Raw genomic sequence first — 20,311 nt, 5'->3', positions numbered from 1 at the left:
CAGGCTTCTTTTATGCCTGGAATAAAACTGATCTCACATTGGACATACTGCAGCTCCCTCTGCCGGATACGGGGCCGCCCCAGGCGCGACCAAAACCCAGCCCAGACGGCCTGTTCTGTCGTTAGGAGCTGCTGCTGCTCTCAGGCATTTCATTTCATACTCGATGGTAACGATTCCAACCCCAGAAAGTCTTTTTCCTTGCTCTGTTAAGTCTAAGAAAAATAGAAGAGGCATCACACAGGAAAGGAAGCACGTTTTGAGGAGACAGAGGCGTATGTTACCTTTCTGCTGGAGAAATGAGCATGCTTCCCTAGCTTGTTATTAAGAGCCTCGAGGAACATCTCGTCTGTAACTTTTCCAACATTCATGCAGGCATCATCCAGAATGGCGATGATCCCTTTGTGCTGCTGCTCTACCAGGTCGACGATGACCTGATTGTTAAAGTAATCAATCTGTAAAAAACAAAAAACAGGTATATTTGTGACTTTGGCTAGTGAAAGAGAGGAGTACCAGTGCTGACCACTGGTGAACAGTACCACGTGTCTGACAGAGAGAATGGGACCCACCATTCACAGAAGAAGCAATCAGCTTTCAATACACTGATCACTAACTCAAAATCAAGCAGGCTACTCTTCTACCACTAAACGGCAGAGAAGGTACTTCAAAGGTATCTTTCAAAGGTATCTTTTTTGAAGGTATCTTTCAAACACCTCACATAAATCTCGAGAACGCTGCTAAAAATCAACTGCTACAGAATGCACTTTAAAATGTCTTTTAAAATTCAGCTGCGCACAGTCACCACAGCGAAAACCGCGCATCTTGTCCTCAGCATTATGAAAGGAATTTGAACAGGAGAACTCAAGATTTTTATACTTGAATAGCTACAACTAGACAAAATACATAAGCCCTCAGAACAGAAACACGCAGTGATGTGTGTGGCATCACAGAGATGCCACAATATGTTTTAACTCAGACCTGGAGTCACTTTCCCAAACCATGGCAAATATAGAAATGTTGTGAGATAAACGGTTAGCTTCTTCCAGACAGCAAGTCTGACAGTACAGCTGGTGTGGACACAGATGTCCTATCGACTTCAACGGGAGCATACATGTGGAGCAACTTTAGATCTGGGACTTATTTTGGTACACTGACCTCAAATCGACTTCTCCCTGCCCTGCCAGATCACTCACATGCTTCCAGGGAATTCCCTCTCGCTGGTACTCTTCCTGCTCCTGCTTTAGAACCAGCTGAATAAAGAGCTGCTGTAGTTTTTCATTGCAGTAATTAATGCAAAATTGCTCAAAACTGCAAAAACATAAGAAAAAAAAGGTGATGAGTTTTCTGGGAAAGGAGAAGGCACAGCACTGTGCTTTAGCAACGTGGCTCACCTGTTATTGTCAAATATTTCAAAGCCATAGATATCCAGGACGCCAATGACAGTGTTTTTCCCATGTACTGTAGTGTCATAGTTCTTCACTTCAATCACATCATTGATGTGTGTCACAATCCAACAAAAGAGGCGCTCGTATATAGCCTGCCGGGAAACAAATATTAGGAATTTTGCCTTTATCTGTCTCAGTTCTTTCTGGTAAATGCAACACATGGTGCTACAAAGCTTAATTCAAGATGCTGCCCTAGCTAAACAAAAGCTACAGATAACGTTCTGCTAAAAGTGAACAGCTACTGACACGAAGAAAATATTCAGTGAAAATATTTTTTTTTCTTTCTTCCAAAACTCACTTACACGAAGTCTAAATCCTAGAGAGGTCACTAGGTACAGTGGTTCCCCTAATTTGATTCCAGTCTGCTTTTCATCTGCCTAATAACTTCCATATCTGAGAATAATTTAGCAACACTGAAGAGCGAGTGAGAGTTCAGTTATAGAAACCTAACAACTGAACACAATGGCAGTAAAATATTCCTGTTCACCTTTCAGAAAGAAAATTTTCTGTAGGCATAGGTATCTTTGCAGTCTGCATGTTCAAAATGTACTGCGAAGCTGTGCAAACATATAATCTTAGGAAAAAAAGTCAAGTTAATAATCAAGAATCTTCGAAACTTCATCTGTTCTTTCCTCGTCATTTGATTGCTTAAAGGAAGGACAATTGTCATTCCTTCGGTCACCAGTATCCAGCTTTCCAAAAAAAAAAAAAAGATAGCACTTCGGGTTTCCAACCTGAGTTCTAGATGTTACAGTTCCACTCTCTACTCTTTGAATTTAACTGCTAAATGAAGTCAAGAATTGTATTTCGCAAAATATTCAGCCCTGCACAATGTATTCCTTTTGCAGACGCGATCAAGCCAGGCTCGCAGCTCCCTCCCCTCTTCCGTGTGCCGCAAGCACTGCTGGTTGTGGTGCATGCTGTGTCACAGCCAGGGAAGGGTAGGGACGCTGCAATCCCCCTATAGAACACAGGAGCGCATACATTCAGAAATAAATCCGCATTAAGTACAGACTTCCTGTGTCTCAGCAAGCACTATACTTATTGATCCACCCAGGAATCCTACCGGGACCGAGCACTGAAAGATGTGCAGTTATGAAAGCAACTCAATATCGAATGCCTTCCTCAGGCAGCACCATTCTTTGCTGCACCAAGCACAACTCAACCAAAAGGCAAAAGCAGAAGAAACGCATCTGAGTTACTGTCACATACAAAACTGGATGCAGAGAAAGGAAATTTAAACTCACTTTTGCAAAGGCATCTCTGCCGTAGGTGGCTTCTTGTTCAGTATGTTGTTTGTCAATGACATCCCGACCTGTAGCTACAGTTCGAAACAGAAGAGCCTTCTCCACCATGTCAGATTTTGTTGACAGCAAGTCTGCGATGATCGACACAACCTTGCCATTTTCTATTACAGGCGTATCACCATCCACAGAAAACTTCAAGTTTCCCTGCAATAAGTAGCAAGAAACCAGATTTCTTAATCTTTTATCAATATAAATCAGTACAGCCCAAGTTCATCCATATGCCACCTGCTATTCAAGTCAGTAAATCTCCTAATACATTAGAAGGGTGGGCCTTGCGTATCTGTGTACCCATAAAGCTCCAACAACAGTGGAAGCGGCAAAGCCTGACTCAAAGAAAAGCATTCCTGCTCAGTGTTCAGCTCAGCGTTTGGAAAAAAATCACATCAAACACTTCCAGTGTTTAATCAAACACTGTCTCAAGATTCAGAGTCTAGTGGTGGGTAATGACATTAAGTATACAAACGCTGGATGTTGCATTTCATCTCCACCGCAGCCCGCCACAAGAACGCTAGGCTGCGGTTCTTATTGCAATGCTATTGCCCCCAAAGGTGAATATTCTGGGGAAGCTGACAAGTCAGCACTGCTGATAGGGCTGGACTGGCAGTGCACTACCACAACAGCTTTGTTACTGAATAGCTGCAGTGCCAGGACTTAAGAAGCAACACCACTGCATTATTTGCAGCAGTGATCTCACACCCTGTCTGCATGGCCTGACTCTGCCTCCACTCCCTTCCCCAGCACAGGGGCATAACTACTCCAAGGAGGAGAAAAAATTGGAAAAAAGCTACCGTTTTCTTTGCCACCTTCCTCCTGCCCACCTGCGGTGCCTCTCTCCTCAAAGAAACGTTAAGATCTGAGGTACAAGGACACTGCGCAGGGGAGGAGACTGTGTGGGTCCCAGGAGAATATGGGTGAAGGAAGGATTTCCTTGGCATCAGAACACAGAGAATTAAGAGGTCTCCTGTATCTGGCTGTGCTCAAGCCTCCACCGTGATGTGAAGTACCTTCCCTCCGGCAAAATCACAGTGGTGGTGGTGAGCGTGAGGGTAAAAGGGGACAGAAGGATAGCGAGGTGACAGCTCCCCACCCCCTTCACTGCCAAACCCAAACAATTCCTTCAATTCCTTTTCAGAATATTTAACAGCTCCCAGTGCTTTGTGATATGTCTGGTTTGGGATCTGGAATAGGCAGGAATAAATGTGATCTTCCATCGTGACTGCAATGTCCTACTTCGTCAAGGAATTTCACTCACCACTGGAAGTTGTAAACTGTATACACTTTTCCAGCCAACAGATCTTCCAACTGCTTCTGCAGCAAGAAAATTAGAGCTGCTGGAAGTACAGGTATACTGCTTGACCCCTCCTGAAGAACAGCCTACCCATACCTGCGGGCAGAGAGCTTACCAAGTGAAGAATGGCTGCCACTATTTTGTAGACGGTCTGAATCTCCTCTTGCTTGAAGCCTATCACCTTCATGGCATCAGCTACTGCTTTGAACTCTGCACCATCATTGATGGAACACTGAGGGGAAAGAGACGTTTGGGACATGAAGGGCTTAATGGAAGTCAACTGCGAGAAAGCAAAGATTTTGCAACTCCATGGGAAATAGATATGTACTTTGCTATTTTTCAGATGCCAGACACCGTCATGAGATTTCTCAACTTATTGTAATGCCATACCGTATGCTTGTGCGCTGAACCCCGCGTTGGACACACATGTATATTAGCAGCAATGCAATACAGAAATCCATCACAGCACGATTAAATAGTTTAGTACTTTCCCAGTGGAGTTTACGTGAAAGGGTAGAAGCAATTAATAAAAAAATCAGAACAACAGTTACAACTGCAGTCACAGACCCTCTGAGTAGAAGCTGCAGAGCACCAGCAGTAAATTTCTGGTCACCATCTTTCTCAAGATGAGCCTCTGCCCCCCTCCCCTCCTGATCATCTGGGTTTGTTTTCACCGCAGATTTCTACAGAAACCGATAAAGGCGTCTGAGAAGGTCTGCGGGTTTGTTTGCCAAAGAGCATCTCAGGAAAGCAATTAGAAAATCAGGGAGCCTTTTGTCTGGACCCTGCTTCAGAGGCACAACACTAGGGACAACTTCAGACGTATTTAAAGTGTTCAGGATCTTGTTGTGCTAAAAAACTTTATGGGTTTTTTCCCTTCTTTCCTGCTCAGAGGTCCTCTTGAAGATAAGTCAGATACGAGGAATGAATGCTTCAGTAACTCAAATGGTCCTACTGTAAAAAAATGAGTCCTTATGGCTTTTTGGTCCAGAAAGCAGCTTAAGTTACCCATTATGAAGCATGGAAAGTCTGTCACTGGTAACGGGTCAAATATTTATGCCTGCATTTATTAACAAAGGTGATGTGTCTCCTACTACACTTGATTGTTTTTTATAAGCCGACACAAGTGTAGTAGGCACAAGTACACATATGCTTGTCTTCTAGGGCCAGAAACTCCATTAAAAATAGCACATTGGTGTCACCTTTCCATATTCATCCCATAAATCTTGATCTCAGCTTCTGCTAGCTCAGCAGTACTTTAAGTATTTCAAGAAGCATTTACAATTTTAAGACAAGTTACCTCTAACTCACTAACACCACCCTCACCTTTATCTGTGCTCCAGGACAGATATAGCTGTAGGCAGCTGCGTCCTTCTGAAGATGTAGAGAACGTAACATCTGGTCAGAACCCCCCTGGAGCAGCTGTACAAAGAGTAGTTTAAGAAACGGTGAATGAAAAAAATGAAATCCTTCCTGTTTTTGTTTCTTATTCATCTGCTTGACAAGCAAAATCATAAAAACATTAAACTACTGCTACAGAAGAATCAGCTGCAGTATCTGGAGTCACAAGCACAACATGTGCAAAATACACGGTCTGCATGGTTGTAGGGCTCTGACCCTCAGAAAGACATTGCCTAAATGCCTGTCCTTTTGAGTGACACAACTGTTTAGAAAACAAGCTGAACCTCTTCCCAGACCAGACATGTTTACATCTGTGACATGCCACAGATGTGTCTTGGCAATCACATTTACCTTCTCTGCTATACACAGAGACTTTCCAATACGGAAATGGCACGTTCATGAGAAAGGTGCTAACGTGCCATCACGGAGTACTGCGCAAGTGGGAAAAAAATAAATAAACCTACGTTTCTCTCGCCGCAAAACTGAGTATAAAGGTTATACTAATAAGCCGACCATTTCCCCTGAAAGACGCACAAGGGAACCACCATACAACATGGAAGACATTAAAAAGAACCCAAAGAAAAAAAGAAAGTCAACTTGGTGTCATAAAATTACTTCCATATGGACTAAAGGCCTCAAGAGAAAATAGAGGGATTAGACTTATTACAAATAAAACAGTGAGTCAAAGTCCAATATTCTACCATATTTGTTTAGTTAGCCTCCGTTTAAGTTTACAAATGTGTTAATATGGGACTGGAGGATAGAAAAAATAAATCTTCCCATGCTCCTTCCCCAGACCAGGCCTCTTCAAAGAACTAAAGAACCTAAGATCACCCAAGATGCAACAAAAAGGGAACCCTTTGCAAAACACACAAGAGAGTGAAAGCTTTAAATATTTTGCCTAACATGTCTGGGAAACTTGAGAAAAGTAATTTGTTTCAGCAAATGAATACAAACCTGGTAAAACGAATGAAAGCTTCGTTCCCCCGGCTGTTGCACAATCACGCGAGACTGAGGGGAAACAAAATACAAAAATAGGTATTTCTGGATATGGACGGCCCAGCACCTCCCCTTAGACACCAATGCATCAGTTCGCCACTGCTAGGACACCTCCAAACTGATCTTATCTTACAGTAAGTCTGTTATGAACATTATTAGCTAGGCATGACCATGGAGTTTGAAGTCTATAATCAAGAAGACCAGCTTGCGTAACAGCTGCAACGTCCTACTTCCAACCAGGAATCCCATGTGGCAACTACAGAATCGCTCTCATGGAAGAGACAAATAAAACGTCATTTTAGTTTAAGAGTTATTTAATCGCTGGAAATGAAAAACAGGACTGTGTGACTACAAAAAAATGATCCAGAGGCCACAGCTAGGACCTTTCGGTAACCACTTCTACAACCCCAGGACAGGCTGACCGACAGCACCCAGCACTGCACAAGCGAACGCTGTGCTCTGACACAAGGGCATTGTTTTAGGGAGCAAGCGACAACTCCATCTTCAGAGCACTCATTCCAGATCAGCGTAAAACAGCACAAACAAAACAAAAAAAATGTTAAATGCAGCAGAAATTCGCTCAACAAGCAACGTATCCTTGTTTTATGTTACTACAAGTTTGAACCAGAGAATGATGAGGCATGTGTCCCTGCTGCAGAGCAAAGTCACTGTCTGTTAACTGTTTGTGTTCGGGCCAGAATCTCAACTGCTTTCAAAATGGAGATAAATTTAACTTGGTAGAAGTCAAGAAGATGAAATAAATGATCGGGATTTAAGTCATGCAGCTGCAGCCCCACTCCTTTTGCATGAAAGCATCACATGTTAAATGTTTGGGTTTGTTGTTTTGTTTTTTAAAATAAAGTGTTTATTCTGAAAATAGACTTCAGGGAAATAATGGGAAAAGTAAAAAATACAAACAAAAAAGCATGTTAGCCGATGTGGTCAAACATATAAATTAAAGCCAGATGTGTGTCTCACACATAACGAGAACTGTTAATAGACCAAGCCCAGTTTCTCTACAGAGTTTTACATATTCGAATGTTTTCAGCTACCACTTAATGACATGAAAAAAAATTATGCTTAGGATCACTTGGAATATATAAACCCAAAGCTACTAAAAGATCACACAAGGCTGTGGCATTATGCCAGAATAACGCTTCTCAAGCACACCGTTGCTACTTACAGACCTAGATCTCTTCTCCTTTTATTCACCAGTGAGATCTCAATGCAGGAACTTATAAAGAAGGAGTTTTGCAGATGTTAAATTAACCTCAGCTTTTAATCTCAGCTTTTACTCTGGATAGGAAGTACATACACCTATATGCTCGTCAGCTTTTGAGTAACACTAGTCCCTTAGGTGGTGAGCCCTGAAAGCAGTGGTGTTAAAGTAACAGAGCAGTGCCAGTGCTTCAGCAGCGCTGTTACTTACAGTTACTTACACTAACTCCGGAAAAAAAAATTAAGCCCTAGTTTTAACGAGATTCTATGCCCTCATACGTCACCTCTTGACATACCACGTTTGAAAGGAAAACTTTCTAATGGCAAAGCACTTATTACAAAAGTAACTACACAAAAGCCTCTAAGTCTAAAAGTGAGCGTGGCTTACCTTTTCTAGTAAGTAATTATTGATATGCCCACCTATTGGGTCTCCTTTAAAATCAAAGTTGATATCCATATATTTTCCAAACCTGCTGGAATTGTCATTACGGTTTGTTTTGGCATTGCCAAAGGCCTCTAACACACAGTTGGATTTCAGCAGTATGTTCTTCACTCTGTAGTACAGGTAAATGGAAAAGAGAACAGGGTAAGTCCAGACTTGTATACTCAAACCATGGAAATTTTTTTCGCAGGTATTTCTCGAGAAGAATTTAGTAACAGCAGAGATGCTCTTTGATGATATATTTGGGCAGCTGTGTATGACATTAGCAATCCCATGAGAAATCAGCTGGGAGCTTTCGGTAATGTTCCTTACAGCCAAGCAAATGGGAACCAAAGGCCAGATACCCCCACTGAAAACAGCATCAAAAATTTAGTTCCTTTACATATTTAAGTTTTGAAATCAATTTCTTGAACTCTTTTGCAAGTAATCTTCAAAACTTTTGTTGGGGTAGGTACTAAGTCTGTTTCAGCAGAAAGCCACATTCTTTGCTCAAAAACTTTTACTCTAAGGCTGACAGGCGCATTTTGCAATTCAGGAGTACGCAAGCCTGAAAGGTCATGGAATATGCTCCTTGCACTCAACGTGCTATTCTAACGTACACAGTATTCCAGGCGATTTGCCGCAGGAAACATGATTTCTAGATATTGTTTTTATTTTGAAAGTTTGAAGGCTTGAGTTTTTCCTAAGTTTTTTCTATGCGAATTTGGCAATCAATATCGCAAAATTCCCTGAGTAAAAGTAGTATCTGAAGAAGTTAGGTAAATGCTGTAAAATCAGCACGCAATTAGTACAAGAGACCATCTAATAACATGGTGCTACACAGTCCACAGAGAGAGATCCAGAAACAGAACAATCTCACTTATTTTTCTGCAAAGCCCTTACCTTTCCACCTCTGCTCTCTGACCGGGGTTGGTAATGGCTGCTATGTACTGCATAATGTATTTACTGGCCTCAGTTTTCCCAGCCCCACTTTCACCTGAGGGCATAAATACAAAGATGACAGAACTGATCAAAAAAAAGCAAAGCAAATCACTGAACAGTATATCTTAATTCTACCCTGACAGCGTTTGGGTTTTTTATTATTGTTTTTTTAAAACAATCTTATTTGTGTGCACTTTGAACATTTTCTAAATATAGCCGTAACCCTGCCTGGTCGTTGCTGCTACGCCGACTTAGAAGCAGTTATGATGCAAGATTTCACAGGTCGGTAAAAGGCCTGGCACACAGAGGATCAAAAGGAATATTGTTAGAGGAGAAAGACTGGCATGCAGAGGCTTGGCTAGCGCAGTGCCGGGAGCTGCAATACAAGAGGCTACTGTTCAGCACACCACCTCGGGTCTCTCGCTTTTCAGAGCTGCTAAAGCACGGGAACATCAAGGAAACGAAGTGCCAGGATCCAGACAGAGACCGTTCATGGTACAAGCCCTGCTCCCACTGTTAGAGCCACGACAAGCAATCAGCCTGGCCATCGAAACAGAGAACAAAACCTTGGCCAGTCGTCCAAGGGACAAAAAATCAGCAGTTCTCTGAAGAGGGACAGGAACCCTGTTCTCGCTGATCTCCATTCACATAGGCAGAGCAAGCAGAGGACTCATGTTCAAGTTATCACTTTGCATGCACAGATTAAGCTAATGACTGACACCAGCTCTTGAATTAGGTAAGAAATAATTGTTAAGGTCTCCACACACGGATTCAAATGCAGATAAGCAGTTTTAAGATTAATGAAGTTTTCTTTTATAAAATGCTGTCATTAGCCGAATCGTTGTTGTTCTGCCTAGAATTTCACAAAGATCAAGCGTTCATCATAATGAAAAGCTCTTTCAGCTTACCTGATATTACAATACAGGTGTCTTTTGATCGCCTCTTCATCGCTTTGTAAGCAGCATCAGCAATTGCAAAAAGATGAGGAGGCCTCTCGTACAATTCCCTTCCTTTGTACTGCTCAATCATGTCACGCCCATAGATGTTCAAGTTTTTGTAAGGATTCATGGAAACGACCACTTCCCCAATAAACGTGTAAATCCGTCCTTTTTCAAACCTACCCGGGATGAGACAAAAGGGAGAAAGGGAATTAGTCAGAGATTCAGAATATGTCTTCCAAGCAAGTTTCCCGTTTCATCAGGTGAACTCTGCAATCCATCATCGTACTGAACCATTATAATAAAACCCTGACTACGGACATTATCTGACCAGTGTGGCCCGGATGGCATGTTAGCGTACTACGTAGAGAGCTGATGTTACAAGGACTAAGAACTAGGGCTATCCTTGAATCTTACCACCTACAAAGGAAACTTCTACTGCTATTTCACTTACAGATGCATGACCGATCAGATTCCTGAGGCACAAACACCGACTATATTTCCGAGTATAGCAAATTTTTGCTTTGCCGATGCAATCAAGCCAGCTTTCTGCATATTCAGGTATTCGTTGCCATTAACATGCTGCCAGAAACAAATGTTTCTAAGAGATTCTTTAGCAAGACTGAAGTTAATATAATTTACTGTTTCTACAATTGACAATAAGTAAACATGAGTTTGTGATGAGCTTATACAATCTGCTTCATAAAGGGGATTTAAAGGCAAATTATTTTTTCACATTCTACAGTTGTCCACAGCCCAGCTCAGGCCAGAGAAGCAGAAGTTTTGAAGGCACTCACTTAGAGGTCTAATCACATTTGCAAGAAAGTAAACAAAGATACAAGCCAAGAAGCAAATTACAGCCTTTCAGCTCTAGCAATTAGCTTCCACTCCATCCTTTCATTAGAAGGCACTTTGATACCATTACTGCTGCTAAACCAGAAGGGAAAGCTTTTTAAGAACCTGGGAAAACAACGCTAAACTACAACTTTCCTAAACCCTACCTGGTCCTTAGAATTCTTTCTGCAAACAAGACAGAAAATAACTTGATGTTTGTTTAAAAAAAAAAAAAGTGTTTAAGTTAAAAGATGTTTCCAAAGAAATTCACGTTATCAAAAGTGATCCAGCAGAAGAGCACAGAAGGAATTTCAGATTAACAGCTGAAGAATTCATACAGCATTTGCTTCTCAGGAGAACGGATGACAGCAGATTTAGAGATCGAGATACAAACTCTGGCATTTCTACCATTAAATACCTGTCTGCGGCCTGTACTTAAATCGTACAACATTAGATGGCACCATAACACCTCTATAGAGTACAAGGGCCTTCCTCATCCTTGATGGACTACAGCACAAATTCTAGCATTACTTTATTGAATTTATTACCACCCCCATGTGGTGACAGGCTTGACATTTTCTATTGTTCATTTGAGAATTTTCTGCAGCATCTTGGCAGTGTTAGTTTTTAGCAGGTGTAATAAAACTCAAGAAATATAATCTAGCAACCAGCATTCCACTTTCTAAAAGCCATTTTGCCTCTAATTCCAGCTTCCTCCAGAAATACTTCACTAAAAAAGACACAAGAATTGCAAAACATCTTTTTGTTCCTGCATTCAGTTTTAACTGAAGGTAGTCCTGACATGCATTTCCCAAAACAACAGCGAGCTTAAAATGCAAAGATATTTTATATTTTAGACAAATACGCTGTTCGAAAGCTACCAAACATTATTTCAGAAAAGATAAGGCCGTTATAATTAGTAATACCAACCGCAGCTCAGCAGGTAACTGTTGCAACAAAAATGATGGATAACATATAGGCAACACACTAAGCAACGAGCACACAAGCCTGGTATGAAATACAGAATCACAGCCTGATTCTTAAAAAACAGTTTATTCACTGGAAAACCAGAAGACGGACTTAGGTACACAGGAAGCCTCACGCACTCAGTCTTTGTCATTTGCCATCCCTAATTTTAATTCTTTGAAGCACAAAGCAGCTGGGAATTGTGGTACTTGGAAGATACTAAACATGCAAGACACTCGTGGGTGCAAAAACATCATATACCACCAGGCTTGCCTGTCTCCTGCCCTCTCAGGAGCACGAGGGACTCTACATATATACATAGGAGAGCTTAAAAAAACCAAACACACACAACGCTGTTTCTATTAAGGAGATCAAATCACACTGGGACATATATATGTAACGGAAATCATTACAAGGACATCAGAATCAGCACAATCCTTCCCATCTTTCTGGAGATGGGCCATCCAAAAAAGGCCAGTTGCCCTATGGAGAACATACAGACTGCTCTCCAAAAGTCACTGCACAGCAGGAGCACAACCACCGCTGAAGGCACTATTAATGATAAAAAAAAAAAGATACAGCAGTTTCTGGAGGAGGTTTTAAGCCCCACCGTACTGCCAGATGCCTGGGTGGAGGGTTCATGGTCAGCACAGAGAGGTTAAGGGGGTTCCTTTTACCTGCCGAGGAAAAGAAAAGAAAAAAAAAAAAAAAAGACATCCCTACCGAAGCGTGGTGCCAAGTCACCAAGTACCCAATACTCTGACCTCTTCCTTCAGCAATGAATTATGTAAACTTTCAGTAGCACAGTTTAAGTTTCCTCCCTTGACAGTTCAGCGTCCCGGACTCCCTCGTAAGCAGGACCTACGGATTTGCCTCTGCCAGCCTGCCCCGGCCCGGCCGTTGGGAGCTCACGGCTCCGGAGGAGCCCCCTCCCCGGGGCACAGCGGGGCTTCGGAGGGGCTGCGGCTGTGCCACTGAGTCACAGCAGTCCGACAGGCTGCCTGCTCCGGGCTTCGACCACAGACCTCGTGTTTGGCCTCCAAGTCAAGGTTTGAAAGGTTTTACTGGACTCTGAACAAGTTGTGTCTTCAATCGCTGGGGCAAAAGGCAGACGGAGACGAGGGAGAAGGATCCATCTCCGGGCTTGACAAGCGGGCATCTCTCCAGTTTGGCTTTAAGGAGTTTATGAACAACTGACATCCCCGTTTACCTCTCTGTTCATTTTTCTTTACTTCTTAGCATCGGAGTTAGAATTCCAGAGCTGTGCTTAGATGTTCCTAAAAGGAGCCGTCGCTCCTCGCCCCTCCTTGCTGATAAAGCCTCTTTTCATCAGACAGTGCAGCTCAGCCCAGCAGCAGGCCAAGAACAGCAGCGGCTGTTTTCCTTGCTGCATTGCTTCGGTGTGAGATTCTTGGTTTTCCTTGCCCAAGAAGAACTCATGAAAACTTAAGAAAACAACCAACGACAGCAGTCCAAACTGGGAGGTACAAGTTGTGTTAAATTTGCTATTTTTCTGCAAGGCAAGGTCACAAAACCAGACGACGAAGCTATCCGGTGCTTTTCGGAAAGGCTCATCAGTCGGGGCATGCACTCCATCAAGGGAAAGATCAACAGAGAGGATGGTGTAATTATTTTGGTACCAAGCATATAACACGTAAGAGTGATTTTTGTTACTAAAAGCAATCTACAGCACACTCGATAAAAGGAACCCCTGTACCTACTCCTGGGGGTCAACAGCCCACGTATCGTGAAAATCACATCATCTTGTGCTGCAGCTTTGAGGAGAAAAGATTTCCCCGTAATGATGCCATTTGAATAATTTCTGTGTCACTGTCTTCTGAATTTTCCACTTACTACTTTGGCATCTGAAATTTAGCTCAGCAGCCAAAAAGAAAGTCACAGTATTTAATCCTTGTGTGTTAGTTTGATGAAAAACATCAGCTCTTGCATGAGAAGTTTTTATACTAGTTTTTATTACCTTGTTAAAACATGGATTGATAGAAAATATAAACCAGTAGGTCACAGAATATAAATCACTTGAAGGGATAGAAATGATTGTCCAGAAAAGAAGACTGTCAAGACTTTGTTTTGTAGTTTTTATTTTTAGGGAGTTGAAAAAAATTACATCCTTAAGTCCAGACATCCTATGTTCACATCCAATTGCCATTGGAAAATACACTGCAGAAATCGGAAAGCTGAAGCAGAAATCTTCGCCACCAGAGAGCACTCACATTTAGGATTTCTCCCACCTGACAAGCACTCCAGTCAAAAATAAAACTGTTCTTACCGAGGAAATGATGCAACTTCAAATGCACTCAGTACAAATAAAGAAAAGAGTTAGTTGGCAAGACTTGGAACCCATACTCCAAAACAACATCTGCAGAACACAGACTGTTAAACAAAGGCACCCTACCATGCAATCTCCACTCCAAATGCTGCAATTCAAATTACAAAGGGAATTTCTAATTAATCCTTCACATGGCAATTGCTCTGTACCGAAAGATAAACAGAAACTTGTCAGGATCACAGACAGCAGGCAGCACTCTGCAGACTTATTGCTATTTCTAGAATTGAGCATACTTTCTGAGATAACCTATGCCAGCTACCAGGGATCGTGTGCAGTGAGATCACAGGCTGGGCTTCGCCGGGGTGTGAAACGGCTCCTCAGAAGCACATTTTGCCAGTCTTTCCCTCCATCTGTCTAATACCTGAGGAGCAGAGCAACTGCTGGAAAAATCATGTCAAGTCACCAGTCATCTCATCTTCTGTTACATTAAGAGAGCTGAAGTGTCGCTATTGGTATTACGGATCATCTTCTCCTGGGAAAAGACCTTCTCTTACCTGGAACTACTCCTTTCTCTCCGTTGATCACGGATTGACATCGTATTCTGCTTTACGTACACGCAGACACACTAAAGCTTTCCCACGTTAGCAGGTACTCACTAAAGCTCCGTGGTCTCTCCCCTTCCTGCTCCCTGATGCTACACAGATGCTCCACAAACAGAACGTCTTCATGACAAGAAGTCACAAGACAGCCATCAACTGAAGATGGACTTTCAGTTTAACTGTACAGCAGTGGCTTAAAGTAAAGGAAACGGTAGGAAAAAAAGCAAAAGCAAATAATTCAGGACAGATACAGGAGTGCTACAGATGCATCAGCCTGCGCTAGATAGTCAACAGCTAACCTAGTACCACCGAAGGTTAAAAGAATAAAAGCTAATGGTTTCAAACTATTACCTATTTCCGACTTACTCATTAACTCCGAAGCACAAATCAAACTGAAATATTTAGTATGAGCGTACTTTTGTTTCCTCCTTCCTCCTTTGTGCATGGGAAGAAGAATGACCTAGCAGCTGCACACCTCTCCGGCATGCAGAAGAGGGACAATTCCTTTTCCTGTTGCAAACACCCCGTGTGATTTGGGTTATTCCCCCAAAGGGGTCACAGTTCTTAGTTATTTTTTCCCACCAAATATATACATTAAAAATCCATTACTGCAGGCTTTGACTCCATTCTCATTGCAAACACACATGAAAACATTAATTAAAACTAATTCATGAAGAGATGTACATGGATAGTCAAGGATAGGCCTTCAGGATGTTTTTGCCAAGGAAAGGAATTTAAGTAGACTTCTGGCAGTGAAATCGTATTTACCTGTTTTTAAATGCAAGAATGTATAGCCAGCTGCACTGACACAAAGGAACAACTATTCTTATGCTTTGGGAAGTAAGACGACTTTGCTTAAGCACACTTCACCCTTTGTGTGTCAGACAATTGTGCCTTTTATATGTGATACCAGGTCTCTCTACTGAGTATTCGGTGCTACTTAAAGACTTTATTTTGGGTAAATCTCGAAACAAACTCAGCTGTCAAGCAGGAAAGAGTGACTTTCAAGTCTTTCAGTAAATTGCTCATAAACTGTATTATAGCAAATCATCCTCATCACAAGACAACTCAGATAAACAGGATTTGCGTTGGCAGAAGTATAGCTAAAATATTCTTGCTGCACTTGGAAAAACAGACCAAAAAACTGTCCAGTCAGTATCACCTCCCCGCGCTAGGAAAACAATCCAAGTCTGTCACGATTCTGAATATGCACGTCTACAACGTTTTGATCCATCCTGAGAGCCAGAAAAACTGGAATTTAAGTTCATTTAATGTGCAAGTGAAATTTCTGCTTGCCGTTGTCCTGCATGGATTCAGTTTTCAGATGTTGCCAGTTTAACAAAATAGGAAATGCCATTCAGCGCGCGTTCTGCACCACTCCTTTCCTGTACGGAGGGAGCAGAAAGGGCAGGGTGAGGAATACTTCATTCATCTGCAATTTTCACAGTCAGCTTTAGAAATAAGGTTAAAAGAGTCCTTTGTAATGATGTAATTTTTTTTAAAAGAAAATAGTAAGCTATGAGTGACCGGTGCCACATCTTCCCCAACAAACCAACGTTTAAGCAAACTGACTGTAATTTGACAAGGCTGATTCAGCTCCAACACAGCTGACCCTTGAGCCATCTATACAGCTTTGCAAACCCACTGGGCAAGGTCAGAGGAAAAGAAAATGGAAGATGGATGCTAATCTAGCTCTAATGAATGCTGAATAAAGGCTAAAACTGTGAAATGTAGCTGGCTAGCTAGAAACTGGAATAATATTAAAATCCCTCTCCTTAAACATGAAGTACTAACCTTGCACTGAAAAAATGCCAAACCACTAAACATAGGAGTCACTGAACTTTCATTTCTATTTGCGTCAGACAGGCTGAGCTCTCTCTCCTACAGCAGGGAAGCACTGCATACTCTTTTTACATTTCTAGAAGCGTAGCAGAAGGCACAAGCAGACTTGAAATAGATAATGAGACAAAAGGAAGTTCTTTGAAAAGCTTCCAGGGACAACAAAATGCTTTGCGGTTTTATTCCAATCCACACATGAGAAAGTCGCTATCGAGCACAGGTAGAGGAAAGCAGCTTACTCCTGATTTCTCTGTGTAGAACAGTAAAACACACTCCCACTTTCCGTGTGAAAAGTCCGGCTAGAACACTGTAAAATCCTAATGCAGTAATCATATTACTCTGCTTTGAGCAGGAGGTTGCCCTGAATGACCTCCTGAGGCTAAATTATCCTATGATCCTATATCTAACCAGGAAAGAGTAGAACAGACTTGGGATACCAACAGACAAAAGACTGCCATCTACCCATAATCTCTAACTTTTTAATCTGTCAAATAAAAGCACATCATCTATAACAGGATAGTAAAAAGAAAAAGAAAGTTCAAAAGTCAGGCAGGTTCTTCTGTTTGCTCCCATCACACGTGAAGTCAACTGGAGCACGTGTGCGGAAGAGCCTACAGCTTGTCTTGTAAGAGAACTAACTTAAACGAGTAAGACTGATAAAATTACTAAGGAGTAGGAAAGGTGGAAGCGATCACTCTATAAATACATTGGTAGATGAGTATCATCTTGCCAGGTAGCCAGAAGAATTAAACTAAAAACTACAAAGGCCCGTAGAAAAAAAAAAATATAAAAATAAAAGGGAATGGTGTTACCCTGGCCAATGTAGGCTTGAAACTGAAAGCTCACTGTCAAGGCAGCAAAGTCCTGGAAAAGCACTTCAATAGAGGCAGAAAGGACTAGTGAGCCCTGCTGGATACTGCAGAACTTACTTTATACACACGTTTAGAAGATTTGGCTTCCTGCACTGACCACCAACTGATTTCATGATCCATCACCTTCCTTCCACTCTGATGTTACAGCATTCAGGTACTTCAAAAAAGACGCTTTACCTTCATTCACCTCCTCCACTTTCCAAACCCCATGTCCACGTTAACCATGACCTGCCACACCACGATTATCTCAGTCTTCAATTTGGGGAATTCAGCTTTGTTCATCGGATTATACACCGCTGTGTTAAAGGGTATGCTACCTTCAACTCTATCAAGTGGACAAAATCGCAGCACAAAAGGCAAAAACCAGACCAACGACTGGTGGTTGGACAGATTTGCATCGTGCGGAAGATACCATCTGATTTCACCTCTCTGGTTCAGTGGTGCATGCCTTCTGCAATGGTCGGTTTGTCTGAACAGTCTCCAGGCAAGGACTAGCTTATACTTCTGGATAGCAATCTTTCATTTCAAGGGATGCTAAAGGAACTATAAAATCCTGCAATCCAACAGAAAGATCAAGAAATACGCAGAAAAACAAAGGCCATGACTGATACTCTGTTACTTCCCCCTAACTTCTCCAGTAACTTCAGGATACAAAAACCATTCACATCGCTGCTGCTGACCCTGATATAGCAGCATCCTTGTATAAACAAACATAACCTGAAGCCACATCAGCAACTGTACTGGTGATGACTTTCAACCCTATTTTCTAAGCCATCTCTTTCTTATACTTTACCACCTTCCCAATTTTCTGTATACGCTGCACAATTAACAGAACTTTGTACCGATGTCTAACTACACCTCTATCTATTCCACAAGCCTAGGTGCCAAGGTTCAATCACAGCATTTCACAGGTTTTCTTTCTAGATGCTTGGAGACTCCTTTTGCAGTCAGCTGGCCATGAGATGCTGATGTTCAGATGCTTCATTGTTCTGCTGTAAAGGAATATTCTGCATTTGTTAAGGTCGCGCCCAGTGCTGATCTGTGAATGCTGCTGGAGTCTCCTGAATACAGCATTGTTTTGATACAGGGCTCAAAAAATCCAAGAATCATCTTGCAGTATTAAGATACAGTACACCATCTGCAAACACTCCAAAAGGCTTGCTTAGTCCTTTGGTAACATTAAATCTAAAATAAAATTAGATGCCTTATTTATACTAACACAGGCCATGCAAATCATGCAAATATAATAATGCAAAATATGCAAATAATGCACAAATATGACTTATGTTTCTGCACAATTAGGGTTTCTTTTAGAGTTGTTTCAGTGATCTACACCATCTCACCTAAACACAAATAGTGAGTATGTAGTCCTCGAACAGGACTGTTTGTTTTCTGGCCACGAAACCACGCAGACTTCTTTAGGCCTTTATGCGTTTTACAGCATATTGTGACTTAACACAGCTCTTGTGGTTTTGGATCGTAAACTGTCCTAGCAGCACATTAGATTACCAACTCAGGGCTTCGGCAGACAAACTGCTGAGTCTCAAAGCAGCAGATGAAGATATTCCACCTACAGCTGCCCATCTGGCCCCTTTGCCAAAGATTCCCTTCTGCCACGTCTGCTGAAAGAACAGCGATGGACGGCCGTGATCTCAGCTTATCACTGACACCTTTCCCTGCGGGACAGATACCAACAACTTCAGCCAGCTAACGTAAAGAAAGAGCCATAAGCAATGGAGGGGAAAACTAAATTTGCAAATCACAAAGCAAATACGTTTCACCCCAATATGTCCATTAACTATTCAGGGTGAAAGAAAGGACTTTCCTCGTGCTTCCTTGAAAGCATGTCTAGCCAGGAAAAGCCTCCCACTTCTTGGTCATAGATATGGCTCAGGTTTGTTGGTGGATTTTTTTCTTATATTTTCTGGTTTGTATTGGAAAAACTTCATGTCACCTAACGGCAACCTGAACCAGAATTGCAGTGAAATCCCCTCTTCATCTTTCAGTCTCTCCTCCATTAGCAAGAATCGAGCAGCAGGTGCCCTCAAGCCCCACAGAAACAAGATTAAGCATGCGTATCAGTGCTGAAAAGGCCTAGTAAATACACAAGGTTTGTTCTTCCAATTAAAGAGCAACTAATATTCTACAGAAAGTTTGGTTTAGAAACAAAGGGGTTTTTTTTACTACAAGCAAGTGTAGTGCTTTCAGTGGAAGCCATGAGTGTGACTGACCTGGCAGATTCAACATCAGGATCTTTCTCCCCTCTCACTGAAAGGACAACTTCAAAAAGGGAAGACGAGAAGGAAGGATACAGGGAACTCTTCAAACACCCTTGTGTATATGGAAGCGCAGCGTAGGATAGGCAAGATAAGCAAATGAATTTGCACAACAGTCTTAAGTACTTCGCTTTACATTCTTTGAATGGAAAAAACATCCAAGCAGTAGCAGAGCTGTTATTTACGCACTCATCATTCATTGCAAAAGGAGTGAATTTCTAAATGCCAACTGTACTGAGTTGTTAAACAATGATAATGCAAGGGGAACATTAACAAAAGGACTTAAATGGTTTGATTATTAAAGCAGATTACGTGATTTTCATGCTGCTTGTTTTATCGTTTTAAATTATCACCGGAAAGGTTGTGTTCATTTACTTCCTTTAGATTTTACATATTTTTTCTGATAGCTCCCACTCAGAAGCTGAAAGACTATTCAGATAATATTGTGAGACAGCACAAATACCACTCAGAATTAATACGCAGATAACCTGTAAAATATCTACAACTCATCTTCCACAAGCCAAGATGACTTTGGCCACACCATCGCATTTTTAATTCTAGGCCAGTGGAATTCAGAGCTAGTGAAATGATTTAAAAAAGGATCTTTTAAGACGACGTATCAGCCCAAGAATTCAGGCAGGCTCCCACTTCTGTAAAGTATCACTTGTTAGGTAATGAGCAT

The 20,311-nt window shown here is 41.8% G+C and overlaps 1 protein-coding gene across 2 annotated transcripts in view; it reads right to left on the bottom strand.

Annotated features, from left to right (window-relative positions):
• Positions 1–20,311, bottom strand: part of MYO1D (myosin ID) — a 160,751-nt gene that overhangs the window by 114,068 nt on the left and 26,372 nt on the right. Inside the window, exons 2-11 of one of the 2 annotated variants that reach the window (XM_075171202.1) lie at positions 9,927–10,135; positions 8,980–9,073; positions 8,044–8,209; positions 6,396–6,449; positions 5,364–5,459; positions 4,153–4,269; positions 2,690–2,893; positions 1,389–1,534; positions 1,191–1,305; positions 282–452 (exon numbers count right to left, since the gene is read on the bottom strand). In XM_075171202.1, the coding sequence (XP_075027303.1) occupies positions 282–452; positions 1,191–1,305; positions 1,389–1,534; positions 2,690–2,893; positions 4,153–4,269; positions 5,364–5,459; positions 6,396–6,449; positions 8,044–8,209; positions 8,980–9,073; positions 9,927–10,135 (1,372 nt within the window). Of the gene's footprint in view, positions 1–281; positions 453–1,190; positions 1,306–1,388; positions 1,535–2,689; positions 2,894–4,152; positions 4,270–5,363; positions 5,460–6,395; positions 6,450–8,043; positions 8,210–8,979; positions 9,074–9,926; positions 10,136–20,311 lie in introns of those variants that run through there. The other variant, XM_075171201.1, reaches the window with a different exon arrangement.

Source organism: Calonectris borealis, chromosome 22, assembly GCF_964195595.1.
Source record: "Calonectris borealis chromosome 22, bCalBor7.hap1.2, whole genome shotgun sequence".
Classification (NCBI taxonomy): domain Eukaryota; kingdom Metazoa; phylum Chordata; class Aves; order Procellariiformes; family Procellariidae; genus Calonectris; species Calonectris borealis.
The sequence above is the reverse complement of the archived record's forward strand: the minus strand, read 5'-3'. Positions and strand labels throughout refer to the sequence as shown.